Source organism: Canis aureus, chromosome 9 (genome assembly GCF_053574225.1).
Source record: "Canis aureus isolate CA01 chromosome 9, VMU_Caureus_v.1.0, whole genome shotgun sequence".
Lineage (NCBI taxonomy): Eukaryota > Metazoa > Chordata > Mammalia > Carnivora > Canidae > Canis > Canis aureus.
In genome coordinates, this window is record NC_135619.1 from 15,633,906 (window position 1) to 15,655,523 (window position 21,618).

The following is a 21,618-nucleotide window of genomic DNA, read 5'->3' on the forward strand; positions in this document are numbered from 1 at the left end:
TTGTCACCCCAAGGAACAGCTTCACCCACTGTCTGAAGAATGTCATTGTCTAGGGGAAGTTTGGGTCCTCTCATGAAGAATGCTAATCAACCTTTATCATAGCCCATATTAAGGACATTATAATAGTTCCTATAATAACTAGCAGCTTGTCAGAAAGGCTAGTATTCCTTCTCCCCAGCTACAGATGGAGAAATCCCTGCTTTGGTAGCTAGAAACTCTCATTTTCTTCAAGGAAAAGGAAGGCAGCATGGGCAAAGTGAGTTTTGGAAAGGAAATATTGGAATAAAAGAAGTCCCTGCAACTTGTTGCACAAAAGCCTTGTCCAGACTTATTATATACAGTAATGCTTGGGCGCTGTTTCCCTTTTAGATGACTTTGCCATTTTGATGTAGAAAATCCATAAAGAAATGTCTTCAAAAATCATATGGCCAGTATTTAGTTCTTCAGAAGATAAGAAGTGCATGATGCACAAATCCCAGACTAAACACATTTATGGAATGTTGTATGCTTTCCCCTTAGTTCTTCCTAGTTGAAGCCATATAGATAGGCTTGCTTGCTTTCTTCCTTCCTTTCTTTTTTTTTTTTTTTGAGAAAAGCAGACATGGTTTCTTTTCCCCAAATTAAGTAATTCATTTGTATGTATTAATACTTTCGTAGTCATATCATCTCTAATGCTTCTGCTAATGCATTCAATCCATACTTAAATTGTGGGAGAAATTTATATATGTGTTGCATCAAAGAATTTTTAAATCAGCATAAGACTTCTTAGAGTTTCAGTTATTTTGCTGGATTAAATACCTCTTTTTTGTCTAAATTGGTAATATATATAATGCATTCCTGGGGTCTGGGATATGAATTATACACATGTATTTTGTGATGTTTAAAAATGGCTAAATAGGAATTTTAAAATGAATCCAAAGTGTACCATTCTTGAATAGAGGAGGTTTTCTTTCTTATATTTATCGTTAATCATTCACATGCCCCACGAACAGTGCTTGTCCCCATTTCTCCTCTTTTGGTCATCTATATTTTAAATAGCCAACTAATATTTGTGATGGTACATTGAAAAAGCATTGTTAGCATTTGTTTTCAGATATTTACATGATGAATTGTATGGAAACTCCACATATGGTAGGGACAACAGAGTTTCAGTGACAGCACTGCTGTACTGGTGAAGTTGGTACCAAGCTCTACTTCTTCCAGTATCTCCTCTCCCTCGCAATCTGAAATTCCCCCACTGTCTAAGTCTTGCAGAACCAGTGAGGGGTTTACAGTTGAAAGGATGCAAATTGTGACTATGAGCAGTAGGCAGAGCTATGTGGACCGGTTTCAGAATGAAGATTTGGTCCCATATGACATGAAAACAGACATTTTTATTCTGATAGGGACACACAAGGCACATACCCTCTCCTTATAAACTTCGGAGGCTCCTCCCTGGGAAAACCCTTCCTGGCTTCCCTTGCTCTACAGTGAGGGAGGCTAATTGAGATTCTTCAAGGGAAATCCCTTTTCTTTTCTTCCGTAGCCATGGAAAGATTCATTAAGCATTCTATCCTCCATTCTTTCCCAGACCCTGACTTTGCTTACCCCAAGTGCTAAAGCCCAGGGAGTGATGTCCAGTATTCCATTAAGCATGCCCTTTCGTCCTCCCCACCCCCCACGTCAGTGTGGGAACGGAGCCTTGCCTCTTGAAGGATGAGTTCAGAGGGCAGCCATAAAGCTTGCCTTTTTATTAAGTGGTTGATTCCATTCTTGAACTACTACCTGCAGAACTTTGAGGCTGCGTTTACTTACCCATCCTGCCATATTACTCCCCCCAGAGGGGGGCCGGGTGAGAAAAGATCTCTGAAATGGCCTCCTCTACTTGCCAATGGCTACTTTTCCCTAATAAAACAGTCCTTTGGAAACCCTGCCTCGCAGTGTCCTACTCCTCTTCACTTTGAATCTCTTTTTCAAATCTTTTAAATAACAAGGCTCTTTCTCTCTCCTGCCTGTGGCTTACCTTCTGCTTGTGAACTGCAGTTGGTGAGGAGCTGGGGTGGCTCCACCTTCTCTGGAAATGGGGGTGGGAAGAGTTAGTTATGAGGGAAAAGGGCGATGCAGGACACAAGGCAAGTAGGGCCCGTGACTTTTCCCCCTTTCATTATGTGTGTCCACTGAGCTGTCCTGTTTCTGTTTTGTAATGGGTTCTTCTGTGGCAAGCTGACCTTTTGGCTGAATAGGTCAAACTCCCACTGAGCGCTAATCCTCAGCCTTCCTGGCGATTGTGTATCCCCGAAGGTGACAAGCACTGGTTAGGAATATGACTGGGGGTGTGTGGTGTATTTCCCAAAAGAGGGATTGTCTTTTACCGCACTGAATTAATTCCCAGAGACTACCTTGCAAGGTACTCGAGTCAATATTGGAATATTATTGCCGACATTGTTGAGGGACAAAACTAATGTTTCAGATGTGTATTTCTAGTTTGTGGTTTCCTTCTGTGTCTTCCATTTTTTAATGAGGGAAAAAGTCAGATTCACAGTCCTGATGCCTCATTGTATCATTCTAGATTTCTGAAACAATCAGAATTTCTTTGGCTGGTTTGTTAAAAATCCTTCTCCCTATGAATTTCTTCCACGTAAAGTCTCTTCAAATTCTAGGTGTTTTGTTTTTAATCCTGGCAAAACATGAGTGTTGCTGGTGTTTGTTGATAAGTATATGCTAGATCTAGTTTTATTCTGAATTGCTTAAAATTTTCTTTTGGACCGTTTATTAGGTTTCATAACGCAAGTAACCTACAGTAATTGTAGGTAACCTACAGTAACTACCTACGTGGTTAGCAATTTTCAGCATCAAGTTTGTACTTAGTAAATGCTGAATCAATTTTGAAGTCTAATTGTTGTATTTTTTTTCTTTTAATAGTTTTTCAACTTACACAATTCTCACATCTCACTGTCAGTGTCCGTGAGTTAGGGACATATTCTTCACAGATAAGGGATTACATGTTCCATTTATTTAACAACATGTTGTTTTTCGGTTTTGTTCAGTTAATTTAATTAGTGTTCTTTACATTTCAAAAGGTAGTATCTTTTAATAGAACGAACAAATAGATGAAATTATGGCAGTAGATGAGATGAAACAGTGACCCATCCATCAGTAAGTGTACATTTGTCTGCACTACTAAATGGTTTCAGAAACTGATGACTTCCAAAACACAAAAATCTGAGAATACTTCATAAGCAGTGTGTTACTTTTCTGAAAATGACGGACTTCATAAAGGAAACACCTCTTTAGTTTTTCACAGGCATTAATGATACTCTATTAGCAAAATGAGATTAACACAGAGGAACAAAATAACTCTATTTGCATTGTTCCTGAGTTACCAAATGATTGTCTCAGTTCCCCAGATGCGATAGGATAAAAAGTACAAAACAAGAACTGCATATTTAACATCTATTCGTTACCAATAATGCCGGAGTCAGAGCTGGGCTTCTACCAGGGGCATAATGGGCTCCTGTTTAACATATTTATGTTGGCTGTAAAATTAGGAACTGTCATTACAGCCCCACATCACCTGCATAAGTGCAAAACATATAAATCAAGAGAAGTTCCAGTGCTATAAAAATGCCATTGAATAGAATCGTATGAAACCACTTACAAGACACTTGTGTGTGATGCTAGCATGTACTGGGATGCACATTCCGATTTCTGGAGGATCTGAGAAACAAAGAATAACTGTGCAGGTAGGTAGGGCTCATGAATGTAACACCTGATGAAGATGTGTGGGATACCCCTGCTGACAAAATTTTTAAACAAGATTCCCAATTATTTCTGCATTTGCAGCATTTACTTAAAGAATAGCCTGAGCCCTAAGTGAAGAAAAAGCAGGAAAAAAAAAAAAAGGGCCATCACTGGCCAGGCTTGAATAACCTCGCAGCACCCCACTGAAGTCAACGTTCCTACGCTTCCAAAAGGCAGTTGGGCTGCCATCTGTTGTTACTGGAGCATGTCTCTTGGGCCTCCTGGTAAATAAAATGCTCCTTATGTTTGCTGTGATGTTTTCGGGTCCTCTATAGGTTGGGAGCTGTGCTCTCCTGGCCTCTTCATAATCCAGCTTTTTGTAGACTAGTCTACATTCTCTAAAACCAGTCCATTTCTTCTGTGAAGTGCAATGGTTTATATTGAACTTCATGATTGGAAGTCCTGAAATGCCCACAAATTATGAACTATTATTAATAAGGAGCTTTCTGGATCCTCATTACTGCCTCAAAAAGAGAGTGGACACTTTTGAAGTTTATAAACCCCCACCTCTCTCCCTCCCAGAAGCTCCCCCACAACAATCTTAAAAAAAAAAAAAAAAAAAAAAAGACTGCAGATTTTATTCATGTGGGATCATTCACACCAAGCTACCATAATGTGCAATTAACACTCTAGAAACTGAAAACAGTATTCAGCAAGACAGCTGCATTATCAAAAATGCCAAAGGAGTTTTGAAGGGAGTAATGTGCATGTTAGAATAGGAAATTAATCAGAAATGTGCACATACACACACAGTAGTAGTGTCTTAAATATATCTGAATATTAAATTTTTAAGAATCTCAAGTCTATACTTATAGTAAGGATTAATGTTAGGATAGAAAACTGATTTTTCTATTTTAAAATTATTGTGTGTTTTGCTTCCGAAGCAAATGAGGAAGTTAGAATAGAGATTTCTAAGATCCCTTCCAGCTGGAATATTCTGTGATAATAATCACTCTTCAATTATATTTTATAAATTTTCCCATTGAAAAAAATGCCCCTTTTATTTTCTCTTGCCAGTCATAATGATACTTAACACTCATGCTATTTTCAAAGTGCCTTTCAGACATTGCAGACACTAACTCACAATTGCTGGGGTAAACTGCCTACTTCTGCACAGCACAATAATCATAAGTACATTTATATTATAATCCCTACTAAGCTATGGATCCAACTGACTGACTTAGTAACTGCAATGAAGCAGAATTATCCCAGCAGCATTTTGCTAGAGTTTTCTTGTCAACTAGCTAAAAGTGTTGTTTTTTTTTTTTTTTTTTTAAGCTAGTGGGGCTTTGGTTTTATTTCAATTCATAGTGTGTAGGTTCAAGGAAGGTAGAGGTTTATAATAAAAATTTCAAGAACAGGAAAACTTGAGGAATTTACTTGTTGGAAATAAGGAACAGATCTAAATATTTCCTTCCAGAAATTACCGTAAAGCAGATACTTATGTTTGAGGACTTTTTCTAAAAAATGAAAAAATTACCCAGGACAGATTTGAAAGCAAATGGTGACCTCATGCAAAAGAAAATTAGTAAAGGAAAGAACCTTGATCCTGGAACCCACAAATATCCTGCATTAGGCTCACTTTTGTTAAGGATTAGTGGAGGCTCCTTGAGTGTAGGGATCTGTAGACAATACATGTAGGGTCTGCCAAGTAGGGAACAACAGACTGTAAGTTAGGAGGAGAACCAGAGGATTTGGATAAGACAACAGTCACTTCCACTTCCATGGTGAGGCACATGCTAGGCGAGAGTCCACCTGGGCTTCTTGCAGGTCCTGTAGGAATAGTTACACATGAGTGTTCAGTAAATATGAAATCCAGTCATCCTGAGACACTTAACACTAGTGCAAACAGTCATTAATGAGAATCTCTTATCTGACATGTTATGCTTATTAAATTGTGATAAAGTTATTGCATTAGAATATTTTTAAAAAATGTCCTGTTTGCTTTTTCCTAGCCTAGAAGATATGAAAGGTTTAGATCCTGGAGGGTTGGGGCCGGGGTAGGGGGAGGTGCTGGGGGAGAAGGTGGGCAGGCAGTTATGTATGCTTTACAAAAAACAATCCTTTTATGTTTTAAGAAAAACAGTTTGCTAATGTATTTTAAAGAAATGTAAAGATTCATCATTTTGCTCCAGTGTAGGAAAAACAGTTCAAAATGTAAAAGTGAAAAAGTTTAGATGTGGTTGTTACTGTTTGCAGAAATTAATATTCTTAGTTGAAAATTTAGTCTGGTCTCTGCTTTTGCTCAGGCCACTCAAAATCAAAATTAACACTGGACTGTGTTTCTTTCAGAGCTCTTTGATATAGTAACCACCTGGTGATATAGTTAGTGGGAAATGAAGTTCAAGGTGTGAATTAGAGCTCCAACTTAATTTGTTTTCTTCTTTTTTTTTTCTTCCTTTTTCTTCTTTGTTTTTTAATAAGTTATAGGTGCGCCACGAAGGAGAAGTCCCAGTGCACTGGCCATTGAAGTATTTGAAGCACACTTGGGAAGTCACATTTTGCAGGTAACTAAAAGCGAAAGAAGCTTGCTTACATTTTACTAAGAAAAATTCATGTGTTTAGTCTTTATTTTAAAAAAATAGTCTTAGATATCAGCTATGTGCATGACTGTTGTTTTATCTTGGAATTATGAAATTCTTATGAATTTATTTTTTTCTTTTTAGAAAGCCATCCCTTGAGAGAATATTAATGAGAAAGGGAGGGCAAGTATTGTTTGTGCTGTAATAATTGAGATAAATTGCACTATTCAGTTGATGTGCAATGTATAGTAGCTGGCTGTTCCCAGAATGATTGTGTGTGTGCTGCATTTGTAAGTGGATATATGTGTGTGTCTTTGGAGCTATATATTGTTTTTGGAAGAGCAAAATTTTGTTGTGACAGTAATGTGACATTTTTATGTGTTGCCAAATTTCAGTTGTTCTTTGCTTGAGTTTGTATTCATAAGCGCTTTCAATCTTAACATTTGCCTCTCCAAATTACAAGCTTTCTCAGAATGAAAATTTAAAGTATATTTTTAGGTAAAGTATATTTTTAAGACAAATAATAATAATTGATTTTGCCAATGAATTCCATGACAAGTAAATGCGAGGGTTACTAGATTGGAACTGCAGTCATTTAGTCCTAGGTAAGATTCATCCCAAACTTTGCATCTCGCTTACTCAAAACAATTTTCCCTTAAGACTTTACTATGACTTCAACATATCTAGGGATAATTGTTCTGCATCGTTTCTGCTTCCAGGATGAATGTTGACATGGCCACAGCTCGCATGTTTTTATTTTTTAACTATGTCATAGTTTTAGTTTATTTTAGTATTTTAGTTTTATTTTAAATAGGGAATTAGAGAAACATATGTTTGGGATAGTTAGGCAGCTTATTTGGAAAAGTTGGTTATGCTTGTCAGTGGATCTAGCATATTATTTCTGACAACGTATACCCTGAAAAACTGTTAGCATCAAATTCTCTGTGGTCAAATCCCAGTGATTCTCTGAGGTGGCTCATTGGCTGGCAGCGTCAGAATCTTCTGAAACACTTGTTTGAGGACTCATTCTTACTAAATCAGAATCTTCAGGGTGGTAAGGTCCAGAAATTTATGATTTCTAACAGCCTTTTGAGATAATTTTGATGTTTCATTAGGTCTGAGATGTCACAATTCACATTTACAAATTTAGGGCCCTGAAAAGCCTTCCTTGGTTTATTTTTGTTCACTAATATCTGTTAAGTTCCTATTTAACTGATGTTTATTGAAGTACACCTTGGGATTTGCTATTCTATCATGTGCACAACATTTTGAGTTACAGTAGATTTTGCAGTAGATTAGTTTCAGAGATACAAAAATATTTCTTCCTAGATCCTCAAATTTGTATTTCCTTTTTTTTCCTGTACACACTCTGTTCAGAATCTCCTTTATAAGTTTTGTATGAGCCATACCGTATATATTGACAGATTCTGATGTGATTCAGGATGACTCCTGTTTATATTCTGAAGCAGTCAGTGCATAAGACTTACTTATTCAGTGAAAGAAATGGTCCACGCAGTAGCCTCAGATTATTATCCTGTCAATTCATTCTGAAATTTGAGTCCAGAGTTCTCAAGGAAGGGTGACTAAGGAGCTGCAAGAATTTAAAACTAATTTAAAACATAAAACTTAGGAGTTTGACTTGAACATAAGCTTAATATAAATAGAGTATATGCTATTCCAAATGTCAGTCCAGCAGTTGGCATCATTGAGAGAATGGGGGATCTAGAATGAGGCTGCTGAGCTCTTCCATTCCTGAAACTGGTCATACCCAACTTAACCCAACACACTTTAAGAGAAACACGGACAACTGGATATCATTCAGAATAGAATAACCAGACTGGTGTGGGAACTAGAAATCATGTTATGTGAGGAGACGACGGAAGTTTTGGTAAAGTTTAGTTTGGAAAACATGATTTGAAAAGGATGTTAATGTCTTTTTTCTATATTTAAAGACATCATGTGAAAAAGGGATTAGATACATCCTATGCAGCTTCAGAGTGCGAAGGAGAGAAAGAGATAAAAAAAAATATCATCTTCATTCAAGAAAACTAAATAGAGCTGTTCACATTCAGAGTATGTTCAAAGCATTTGTCTCTAAAGGGAAGTATAGGTATCTTGGTAGGGATGCATTCAAGAAAATCAGACCTTCAAGTATGGTTGTACTAGGTAATTTTGAAATTGTTGTAGAAAGAATTTATCACTTGATTCTAATACCTGTAGTTATAACATGGGAAGAGCTGTGTATATTCCTCTAAATGAAATATTGGAATTGTGGGCAGGAAGGGGTTAGAAAGTGGTAGTAACAAGAAGAGCCTTCTCTGAGCTCTCTTAGTTTTCAGGGGACTCTTGAGCCAAGCCATAGACCCTTGCTGCAATATTCAGCAATTGCACATTCAGCAATCTCAGTGGTCCGCAAGCATAGGATGGTTTCCATATTTTCCTTCATAAGGATCAAAGTGGAATCTGGTCATGAGGACAGGGACCAATTCTTTCTTCCCACCCTCCTCCCCTTCCTTTACTTGCAAATATCTGATAAAAACCTGTGTCATCAACAAGGTAGGCATGGGAACAGTAGAACTTGGAAGATAAGGTAGAGGTCAGTTCTGAATACCATGATGGGGCTCAAAAACTGCTTGTGAGTTGCCTGAACCAAATGCTCTGCTTCCCTCCCTGTGTCTCCAGTGATGTTTCATAGGAGAGTGGGCGAAGGACCCCTTGGTGTAGAGAGTTCAGGGAGTAGGATGAAGATAGACTCCTTAATTTCTGCTTCATCCATTCTGGGGACTACAATATGTGTTTCTGCTATATATATAGATATATAGATATATAGATATATCTTATTAGCCATGTATTCTCTAAGGAGTATATAAAAAGTTTGGCTTATCCTTTAAAATTTGACTTCTTTTCGGCTAAGATGGGGAACATTTAACTTAATGGTGATTCTATCAATATAAATTCAACTATTTCAAAATAATTTTCCAATTTAATGGTCTAATACTGTGTCTATAGGCAAGGTCATTGGCTGGGCTGTGCCCTGTGCAGCTCTGGGGCTACCAGTCAGTCACATCATTCCCATGGAAGCTCCTGTAATGACCTTGATGAGTAATGTAGCCCCAGTGAACTTGTAGCTGTTTCAGGCATGAATTTCAAGCCAGAGGTATCTTCTGCAGGAGAGTTGAGGGTTCAAGTGATACCAGCCTTTCAACTGCTGGTGAGGTACATGCATTGAGATTGAGTCACGGCATTTCAGTTCACTTTATTATTCTTCGACTTCTATTAATCAGATGAGGAGCAGATGGGCAAGGGGTCAAGATTAAAAATTGTGCTTTTTGTAACAAGCCAAGAAAAAAATCCAGGAACTTCAAGTCATTGTGTGGGGTCTTTCCTGAATATAGAATATATGACTAACCGTTAATTTGGCTCCTGCTTTGAAAGCTCTCTTAGGGCATTGTTCCCATGTCATGATGTCCTTAATACCAAAAAATACGAGTGATAGTTACTTTTACTCTCCCAACTTAGAGACCAGATCAAATATTCATATTTTGCTTATCAAAGTTAATGAAACACAAAATAGAAACAAATATCATCTTCGTAACTCATAAAATTAACTAGTAGAATGACTTTCCCTTAGGTGCAGATTTATGAATGGAGTGCTTTAATTATTTGCATGCCCTTAGCAGAAGGTTTTAGGTTTTTTCTTCTTTCTGTAAATAATGCTTACATAATTGTTACATAAAATTGCAGTATTGTTTTTGCATACTCCCTAGCAATGCTGCTTTACTCACCTCACAGGTGTTAAAACAAAATGATAAAATCAGACCTGGTATATGGAAGATTTTTAAGGTTTATGTTTGTAATCATTGTCAGAGAATTATGGTGAACTCCCAATATGGATATGTTATATTACTGGCATTGTGTAATACATATCAGTACTCAAAACTCTTACATGCTTATAAAGTGATTGAAGGATGGTCTTTATCCATAAATAGTTGTTGATATTAAAATAAATGACATTTTATGATCTAGATGAATATAATCATAATAAGCACCCACATGTTTTATTGTGTAAGTTGTCTGGGGAGAATAAAAAGAATATTTGTTAAGAAATACCCAAAAGGGAGATAATGGCAGAAACATGGTATCCACATGTCATTTTGTACTTGGCTGAATTGCATGAACCTTCCTCTGTGTCATTGTCCTTGGATTATTTCTGGGCATTAAGAAATTTTGCATTGCTCTTAAAACATTTAAACCTCAAACTGCAGAAGAATCCGGTGGGCAGACCCTTTGAGGGTGAGCAAAGGAGAACCATCAAAAACATTGTAGGATTATATAATACTTGAGTTTGGTTGACTTGGAGTTGATCAGAAAAGGCTGGGCACAATGGTTCTGTGACTGCCTATCTTCCCCCAGCAACACTAGGGAGATGTTTTTGCCAAGGCTCATCTATTGGTAGAACAACCATCTTGGAAAAGACATAGATAGGACCATTACCTTATATCAGTTTAATTATTAAGTATGTATCTACCTAAAATGGTGGGGAAGAAGGGAACTCAGATGTAGCTATTTTCCTGTTTGATAGGCAAGGCAGTCAGATTTGTTTAGGTACTGGGATCCCTGGGTGGCTCAGCGGTTTAGCACCTGCCTTCTGCCCAGGGTGTGATCCTGGAGTCCTAGGATCGAGTCCTACGTCAGGCTCCCTGCATGGGGCCTGCTTCTCCTTCTGCCTGTGTCTCTGCCTCTCTCTGTGTGTCTCTCATGAATAAATAAATAAAATCTTAAAAAAAAATTTGTGTGGGTGAGGTGGATGACACCATTTCTCAATGAAATGTCAGATTTTCATCCTGAGGCTTTTCTTTCCTTCAACACTTCAACCATAGAATACAGAGTAAAGTCCTATCTCAAGTAAAAGAAGGACCTACATTTTAAAGAAAGCTGTTTGGGATCAGATTTGGAAAAAAATCATGGACATCTGGGTGGCTCAGCAGTTAAATGCCTGCCTTTGGCTCTGGGTGTGATCCTGGAGTCCTGGGATCGAGTCCCACATTGGGCTCCCTACATGGAGCCTGTTTCTCCCTCTGCCTGTGTCTCTGCCTCTCTCTCTCTCTCTCTCTGTGTATGTGTGTGTGTGTGTGTCTCTCTCTGTCTCTGTCTCTCATGAATAAGTAAATAAAATCTTAAGAAAAAATCAGAAGATATACTGTGCAAATTCTGTTTCCATTATTAACCACATTTTGCAGATTGGTTAGAGATATGTCCTGGAACCCTGACTAGTTTGTTTGCATAGTATTTTGGTCCTGTAGAATTATTGTTAGAGAAAGACGTATGAGTTCCCTACCAGAAATATTTAAAACTTGTAGTTGATGTAATAAGAAAAACAAATACTATCTTGTGACATTTTATATTTATTTTTCAGTATTTCTAGTCATAGTCCTGCTCCAGTGTCTGAGACCCATTCAATCGTAGAAGACTAAGAAAAAGATTCTTTAGAGGAAGTAGATGAGCTTTATAGACAGAGGAAGCTACTTAGAACCATGTTGAGGTTAGAGATAATGCCAAGTATATTGATTGTTATCAGCATCTCCTTGAATCGGCAAGAGAAAAATGAAAGATTGATGAGTACAATTCAAACATCTGGACAAAGCAAAGTGAATAATACCTGAAACAGCTCCAAAGCCGACTAGCATGAGATCCAAATTATTTTATTTAAAGTGCTGCCTAGCCAAGACAACATCCATTTTATATCTGATGGCAGTGTTTTTAAAAGACTTCTCTGAAAGAGAGTGGCGACATTCAAGTTTCTTGTCTATTTTATTGATGAATTGGAATTTCACCCTTATTTATTAGTTCATTGGAACTTATAAAAGAAATGAGTAGCTCTAGAAAGTTACATATTCGTACTCCTGGTGGCCCTTGCTGGCAAAGTGGCATCCTGCTGGATATCAGTGCTAAAATAAAATGTAGTAACTTCAAATAATAGAGGTATTCTTTAGCTGTGATAGAGGAAGGACAAAAAGGTGAGCGACCCTATAGTCTCCCTATGATCCAGAATGGTAAGAAAATGTAAAACTAAATATAGAAAAAGAGAAAGTTAGTGAATATATTTGCATATGCAAATTAGCTTAATTGATACTGCTTGCCTCTACAGGGATTTTTCATTACAAACTGGAGTGCTACATTGTTCAGCTCATATTGAGTAATTTAGTAACTAATGAGACCAGTTTGCACTAATTTGCATATGATAAATGAGCTTAATTGCAGTAAATAACTTGGAGGCATAATTACTTAATTTTCCTGTGTTGCACGGCTTTTAAGTTCACTTGTATGAACAACTCAAGATAATTTTGCATATTTAAATTAGTTGCTTTTAAATTTTCTTGAACAAAAAAAAAGGAACACACCTTATCAATTGAGCTGTAAAACAATTGGAAGTAAGGTTTACAGTGTTTTTATTTAAAAAGAAAAGAAAGAGAAGTAGAAATTTCTTCACTCTATTGTTCACCTGTCTCACTTCCTTACCTCAAAAAGTATATCAGCATTGATAGAAAAATGTTTTTAATGTTGGAAGTTAATTCACAACTTCTATTAGAAACTGACCTGAGTTTAAATGGAAATACATCTATGAATGGAATCATAACTTTTGAAAAAGGGTTTATAAAAGAGATGTGTCTGTCCTTTATCTTATTTGGCAACTGTGTATTAGAAGAGTCCGCTGCGTCTCCTACCTGCAATGTGTGTGTCATCAAAGTTGCTGGGCTGTGATGAAGCAGCCATCGCTCTGACCCTTGCCTGTATTTTCTATCTAGATTAATGTTTTATCCTTAGGAAATCGGTTTCATTGGAGAATTTCAGTGTGGTTTGCCAAGGATTAGCTCACTGGTCTTCACATTAACCAAAGAATGTGTGTTTTATCAATATCTCTATCCTCAAAATTGAAAAACTGAAGCACACAGAGGTTGATGGTCAAACTATTATTTCACAATACTGTATTGCCTTAGCATTGCATTTTACAGGAAAAGGTAATTTATTATTAAAAATGAACAAATCATAAAAAATCATATTTGTGACTGAGCATAAGAAAATATTTTATGGTTGTGAAAGTGTAAAACCTGTCCTTTAAAAAATCATTGCTCCTTTACTTCATCATATATATATATATATATATATATATATATATATATATATGTATATAAATGTAGGAAACATTAGGGCTATTGATTTGCCACACTTTGGAAAAATAAGTCATACAACTTTTCTGTGAAAAGGTCAAATCCCACTAAACACAGTAGAAGCTTCCTGTATTTTTCAGAGGAGGGCCAGAAAAACTGCTTATACTAGAATATTCCAAGTCTAAAACTCCAGTCCTTCATATAATAGATGCTCAAGAAATACCTGGTGAATAAATGAATGAGCAAAAAGAAAAGGTTCTTAGCAAAATTACAGTTAACCCCAGAGCTAGGGCTTCCTTCACCTCACCTCTATGTTCCCAGGACAGTTTATATCTACATCCCCTAGATGCAGAGCAGAGTAGGACAGATTCTTCTATTGCAGATTCTTCTATTCTTCTATTTTGGCATCCAGCTAACTTGAGTTCACATCCTAATTTGCCAACTTAGTAACTGTGTAGACCTAGAATGGTCTCTTGCCTTCTCTAAGCTTCCATTTCCTCATCTTTAAAATAGAGAAAATAGTAGTAAAATTTTTCCTGACAGGCATGTTGTGAGGATTGAATGAGATAGTATAGTTTAAAGTGCTTAGTCCCAAAACTGATACATAGAATGTATTTAAGTGTCTGCTAGTATTTATTTATCTATATGTTGGGTAGTCCAGAATAATGCCCCAGGTTCTGAGGAAAAATGTTGATGCTTATTGGTATCATTACCAGAATCAGAATACAGGAGCTAAACAGGCTAAAAGCAAGATAAATATTTTCATTGGACACAGCATCAATTATCTGTTTATATAAATGATATCTATATTTGGTAGTATATACTAACTGGTTCAAAATAAAAAGTTTAAATTTGGCGTTAAGAATATATTTTCACCTTGAGAGTGAAAAAATTGTTCTCAGAGCAACCAAAGGAGTTACCAGAACAATCTGTTTAGCAACCCCAAGCATCTAGAAAAAGTAGAGTTTATAAAACAACTCCAGAATCAGCATTTCCTTTGGACCAAAATGGGATATGCCATTATTCTTCTCATCATACTGTACAGTCTCCTTGTTTAGAAAAATGGGAATAAACAGCCAGTCAGAAGTCCAGAAGAACTAGAAGGTAAAGGCAGTCATCATCCATTGCTACAAATTATGTCAAGGAGACATTGAAGGGCACATAGGGTTCTTTTCACGCATGTTGCCCAAAATCTGTCCTCTGTAATGCCAGAGAGGACACCTTTCCACATCTAGAGCAGGAGAGAGAACTTCCTGAAAGGATTTTCATGATGGTATGTGTATCTGAGTGGCAGGTACATACATATCCCTTTGGATTTTCACATCCGTTAGTAACTTTGATTTGCAGAATATGACATCGTTCCCAGACAAGTAGTATGAGAGGAGTGCAAGAGGGAAGGGGAAGGGTTTGAGGTAACCATTATTGTGGAGGAAAGCTGGAGGTTTTGGCCATGTGGCTAGAACTAGTGCTAATAGTGAGGGCTTTCTAGCCCCCAGATTATCTGAGATAGCCAGGATCCAGGAGAATGAGACACTAAATCTAAAAATACTAGGCTTCAATTCAGCAAATATTTACTGAGTTGCCTTATTTGCATCAGAGAGTGGAGAAAATAATGACGTACAAAGATGGGCCACGGTTTTGTCTCTCAGCATTGCCAGTAAGAGTTGGGAAGACTGAGAACAGAACAGACTAACACAGTTCAGTGCAGCTCAGATTAGAGGCTTTGGAATCAGTTATACCTGGTTTTGAATCCCTGATCTTTATTATGTAGATATGGACAATTTTTTTATACTCCCGAAGCCTCAGTTTTCTCAACACCAAATCGATATAGTAGTGATTCTTTACCTCCTACACTGCTGTAAGAATGAGATGAGATACCACACACAGTGTCTGGTGCATTAGTGAGTGTTCAACAAAAGTTGGCCCCATGGGATAGAGCTGCACCCTGGAGCAATAGGTGGGAATCTCATTCCCTAGCTTGGGGCTGGTCAATGAGCACTTCTGGGACTACAGAAGTATAGTAAAACATATTTTACTATAGTAAAACATTTCGCCCCCTTCACCCAACTACCCATACCCTTTTCTTAAGTCTGGTGTTCATGTCTGTGGGAGGTTTTGTTTTTTTTTTTTTTAAGATTTTATTTATTCATGAGAGACACCGAGAGAAAGAGAGGCAGAGACACAGGCAGAGGGAGAAACAGGCTCCATGCAGGGAGCCCGATGTGGGACTCGATCCCAAGTCTCCAGGACCATGCCCTGGGCTGAAGCCACCCAGGCTGCCCTTTTTTTTTTGAGGGTTTTTTTTTGAGGGTCTTGGCCTCACTAAGACATAGATGTTCTCTCACATGGTCCCATATCGTAGAGGTCTGGGAGGAAGGAGAAGAGCAATATTGTGGTTGGGCAGTTTTTGTGTAGAGCCTGCTGATAGAAAGATTGCTTCCAAGGTATGGAGGCATATCTTCCATTCTTTCCAAGGCGCTACGGGTTGCCGTGTTATTTGGAGATTACACTGGAACAGAAGGATAATTATACTTTCAATTTTCAAAGTGGACAGAGGTCTAAGCAAATCTTAGGGTTATGTGTCAAATATGAATATGAATAATTTCCTGATGCATGTAGATATCTGCAAATCAGGGCCATATTACAGTGTTCTTTCAGGCTTTAGAATAGTCCCTGGCGGTAGTAAACATTATATTCTTGCTACCAGCATCAGCTATGAATAACAGAATAGAGAGACACCAGCTGATTATCATTTCCCATGGAACCAAAACACAGTCAATATGGCCAAGGTTGCTTTCTCATCTGAATATCCAGAATCTCACAAGCCTTTTGGATTCTGTGAGCTTTTGGGTTTGAGGAAAGATTTACGGGGGTGAGATGGGAGTGGTGGGGGTGATGTGCTTCATTTCCTAAACTAAGCTGATTTGCAGACACTTGTGAGCATCTTGGAACACTGGGATTCTGCAAAAACACTTGGGGAAAGTCTGGCTCAGAAGAATTGAATCAAAATTAGTTTAAGATATTAAAAAAATCTCTAAATACAATAAGAGCTAAATTGAACACATAATTGAACATTATTATACAATAATGTCACATCTGTAGTCTACTTCAGTAGCTTTTTGAAGACCGAAAGACTATTACAGAAGAATCTTCCATAAGTAGTTGTCCCTCTTTGTGTGCGCACGTGTATGTGGTCAAATACCTCCTGTTAATTGCAGAGTAAAAAAAAAAAACAAAAAACAAAAAACAAAGGATGAAATGTTGAAAAGTCAAAAAATACAGCCTCAAAAAATGAAATAAATAAAAACCAAATAATTCCCACTATCAGATGTTCTGTTTCCCTTTGTACATTCGATTATCTGTAAATCAGCCGAGATGAAATTGTGATCCTCATCCTTTGAAAACAGTTGTAGAAGGAACAGCTGATTTCAAGAGGGAAATTACACAGCACATTGTGGCTGATACACGTTGGCAAGTGGTTTTCTTTTTCTGAGCCAGTCTCGAGTAATACTGTATCTATTAAAAGACTGCAGTAAGGAAAATCTATAGGTACCAGGAATAGGAAGATACCATAGGGGTCCTGCTAGAGAATGCAGGGATTACTGCTGGGCTCTGTTCTCTCTCTCCTGCAGGCAGGCGCACACCTGCGGGCCGGCCCAGGAGCTGGGTCAGATGCTCCAGGTCACCAAGACTCCTGCTGTTTTTATTAGGTCTGCTAGTGTCTTGTGAATGTTAATTCCCAGACACTTGCCAATTCAGAATCTGATGATTGAGGATTATAAGGTAAGGAATCCATGAGACTGTGTGATTTTGTGACATCAGAATAGAACCCTGCCTAAGAGGAAAAAGCCATACGGCGTTCTTTTGCCTCTGTCGGGGAAGGGTGGGGGAAGCATTTGGGTGAATTAGTGAAATTATTATAAATATTTATTATCCCTGGATGAATAAAATGTGTATGGTTGGATTACCCACACAGAAGAGCCTAGTCAAATTCCCATGAGGCCAGATAACTGCTACAGGAATTGTCAGGTCAGAGCAGCTGTTTCCCTTATTTCTAAAGATATAAAAAATGCAGGTGACCCTTTAGGCCACCAGAAAAATGCCCTCTGCAATAATCCACTCTCCTACTTCATTTTAGGGTGATACAGTGTTTTAGTAAATTTAGTCTGGTGTGGAGATTAGACCAGGGTAGAATTGACCTAAAGAAACAGAAATTTCTTTTTTTCTAAGTGGGAAGTCTATGAGTTCTACATAAATACAAAGGCAAATGATAATATCAATGACTATTTTAATTGCATCTTTAATCCATAAGGATAGTTCAATGACATTTTAAATTATGCTTTTAGAATTGTAGTCACATAGGAGATAAAACTCAGTAACTATTTAATAATGCATAGTAAGATCAACTGTATCCTCTCTTGAGATCACATTTAGGTGGACTGAATGTAAAAGCCCAATCCAGAATTTAGACAGCATTTAATCTTCTGGAAGACATTGTTGGGTCTTTCTAAATATAAAGTACCCAGGCCTGCCCCTTTGAGTTGGGACTAGTTATCTTGGCTGCATGATGAGTTTCAGTGGATTCATGGCTAAGCTGTATTATTACTAATTTTTTAGAAGGAATTGGATTGTTATCAAACAATTCACAGTACTGGAAGGTTACTAAACAATATGTGACAGACTGGTAACTAATTGATAATTATTTAACCTGGCTTTACTTGAAAGCTATGATATAGTTAAGTAGTTTATACTGCGGAAATATTTAAGTCTGAAAGAAAACAATCCCTTCTCAGGATGTGTCCTACGCTGAAATTAGTGGGATGCCTCTGTTGCTGCTGTTACAGTGTCTTCAATGTAGAGTATCTGAAGGGTTTCATTTAAGTAAGAATGGAAACTTTGTTTGGAAAAGACTCGTTGTATTAAGAACATTGGAAAGCAGAGTAACTTGTGGATTCCCTAAAATTGAATGGTTAAAATTGGACCCAAGCACAAAGTAATTTGGATGGATGCAGATTTTCAATAGAGAACTATGCAGAGCTTGGGGGAATAATAGTATGTATTAGCACACATTTATTGATACTTACCATGTTGCAAGACACTCCCTGAGCCAGTTGGTCCCTGGCCCATCTTTTGATGAGGTACTGTTATCATTCCCATTTAAGGGTGAAGAAACTGAAGTTCAGAGTGGTAAAGTGACTTGGTAAGGACCCACAGCTTTTAGTGATGGGCACAGCTGGTACTGGAACCCTGAAGCAGACGAGAGAGAGAGAGAGAGAGAGAGAGTGTGTGTCAGGAATTATAAGGGGAATATTAGGTATTAAATCATTTTACTGTTGAAGTTTTTCAAGTGACATACTTTAAGCTCTGGTTTGAATGGAAACTAGAGGACATGTACTTTTGTTTAATAAAGAAATATTTGCCCTGAGCAGAAGACAACATTTTAAAGCTTGTCATTTCATTCCTGGGAAAGTATTTGAGGAAAATGACATGGCTCAGCCCTGTTTGCTGACCATTTTGTTGTCTCCTGCTGAGACTTGCCATTTCCATAGCCAGTGGGCTGTATTGAATCAGACAGAAGCAATAGGTCATTAACAGAAATGGAGACTTGGGACAGCCTGCAGAGGCTAAAAGACGGGCTGAATCATTTCAGGCCACATCAACAAAGCTGTGTCTAATAGAATCTCATGCAACTATGTTGGAAGAGTTTAGCCTGATTTTCAGAAAAACTTCAGAAACTTTAAAAAGCACGAAGTTATTTCTCCCCAAAGAGTGCCATGCTTAACATGAAAATAGAAGTGGGAGGGAGAACTCTTCTGGTTTCTACATGCTGCATTTTCTCCCTTAGTCACATCCGTTGAAAATAACTGTTTAAAATCCATTTAGTTAAAAAAAAAAAAAATCTTGGTTTTGCCTCTGACATCTGTCTTCACCTTAAGATCATTAACTCATAGCATTCATCTAAAGGGAGATGATATTATTTAATTTGATCAATATCCGAATTATTAGACTGTACTTCCTTGATCCTTGGAGATTGTTCTGAATTATGATTGGGAGATGGGGATGATGGGACAGGTTTTGCCACTAAGATCGCAGTGCATTTTTTAAAACACAGAATACATAGAACACTTGGGAAACATATATAACTAGCCTCTTAAGTGTCGTCCAAATCAGGAAAAATACAGACCCTTGATATATTCATATTGAGCAAGTATTCATAGACAGCTTGCTGTATGTAAGACACAGCAAGTACCTCTATGGAGAATATTTAGGTGTTATTTCTTCTCACAAAGAATTAATAATACATTTCTGTTTTCTAAGCTGGAATAACGGGTACAGGTCTGGAAACAGGATCTGAAATTCCCAAGACTGCATTTACAATTAAAACTTAGGAAAAGGAATACCATTTTCGGGGCCAGCTATCATTCATATACTTAAAAATTCTCCATTTAGAAAAACACGAGTGTACCCATGTGGATTTTTGGAAAAACATTCTAAAATGTTGGTATATGTGTCTTGTATCTCCTACTAGATGGTAAGCAGCTTGTAAATGGGAATCATGTCTTGTTCATCTAATACTGTATTGTGCACTCAGTAGGTGCTCAATATGTTTGTAGACTGACTGGAATTTGTATAAACAATGTATGTACCTTCTAGCCCATTGATAATTAATTGCTTCTTATGTTTGGGGCAGTGTTATTAAGAAGCCAGTGATACTAAATGATCCTAAGGTGTATTGCTGTCACTTGAAGAAGACATTTACATGCTGGGCTCTTAGTAGGGTTAATGCATTATGCACCCACGTCCCTGAGCACCAATGTGAGATTGTCCTTCTCAGCCAAGAGGTCATTAAAGAAAACACAGTCTCATCATAATGTCATTTTCCCCTCAATTTTCTGATTACTTACATTTGGTTTAGTCCTAATTATGAATACCTTTAATTGCTTTATCACAGTGATGATTAACTGTGCCCAAGTCAAACCCCTTTGAAAGAGAGGACAATTCCTTCTAAAGGCTCTGCATGATTGCACTTAGGAAGAATACTAAACAGAGGAATAGAGGTATTCAAACTTCCTAAAGGGCCGGTCAGCTCTTCTACATTTCTCAAATACCCAGGGGTGATTTTTACTTTTGAGTTTTTCAGAACCGGAAAAACTTAACCTTCTAAATGTTTCTTTTCCCAGCATGTTATAATCTGCTACTTTATTTACATGAATCATTCTGCCAGAAGACAATATTGGGAATAAAAAATGCCAGCTGTTCTGCAGAGTATTAAAAAAATAATAAATAAACTTTGAGATCCACATGTTATCACTGAGGGAGTGCTTGGCTGTGTTTGCCTTCATTGTGTACTGTTTGTGTGTGTAAAATAGGCATGATGGAGAGTTTTTGTGCCTTATAAACTAAGTTTAAAACACCAAATATAAGTTATTTCATGTGACATGCTTGGTAGCACAGGTTCCTTTTAACCAATATATAGGCATTGATAAAAGTGGTTTAGTGTCATTATTAAATGAAAGCATTCACCTTAGGATATAAAAGAAACAAAACCTTGTGTGCATTGTAATTATGTATTTTAATTCAATTTTTACAAAATATACAGGTTTTAAGATTTTAACTTAGTCTGAGATTAAATCATTTGAATCTGAAGTCAGCAGCCAGCATTATTTTAGTCTCTATGTGCATTTAAAAAGCAATATCATTGTACAATATTTATTTAAATCTTAATTTTATGTTTCTCTCAGAAATATCAGTATATGTAGCACATTTGCATCTATCACCCAGATTTTTAATTGACGAAGTTCGTAACAGTCAAACAATGCTCATTTTTCTGTTCTTCCTCGCCGAGGCATGGACCACACACTAGGGGATCAGGATGGAGACTCTGTTCATCCCTTGAAGAAGGAGCAGGTTTGGTCTGCAGAGAAAGGGAGGGTCTTTGCTTTGGGAAAGCTGGCACAGATGAGCAGGAGGACACGTCATTGTCAATTTATTATCAAGCTATTCTTTCTCCCTGGAGGAAGGCTTTAGAATTTTTAATCTGTGATGATTCACACTTGGGAAGCATCTCTTTTTCTCATTTTGTTACTCCCACCTGGAAGGAAACATTCATCCAGTGGCTCATTTGCAAAGGAGCAAGTGAAGAGAAG

General features: G+C 37.4%; 1 protein-coding gene and 1 long non-coding RNA gene across 8 annotated transcripts in view; both read left to right on the forward strand.

Annotated features, from left to right (window-relative positions):
* Window positions 1–21,618, forward strand: part of NPAS3 (neuronal PAS domain protein 3) — an 839,196-nt gene that overhangs the window by 395,039 nt on the left and 422,539 nt on the right. For 5 of the 7 annotated variants that reach the window (XM_077908991.1, XM_077908998.1, XM_077908993.1 and 2 more), the window contains one exon: window positions 6,211–6,287. In XM_077908991.1, coding sequence (XP_077765117.1) covers window positions 6,211–6,287 — 77 coding nt within the window. Of the gene's footprint in view, window positions 1–6,204; window positions 6,288–21,618 lie in introns of all 7 variants that reach the window. The other 2 variants (XM_077908992.1, XM_077908994.1) reach the window with 1 other exon arrangement.
* Window positions 7,728–20,774, forward strand: LOC144320428 (uncharacterized). Its single transcript, XR_013385982.1, has 3 exons — window positions 7,728–8,937; window positions 17,104–17,254; window positions 20,653–20,774. It is a non-coding gene; the product is annotated as an uncharacterized LOC144320428 (long non-coding RNA).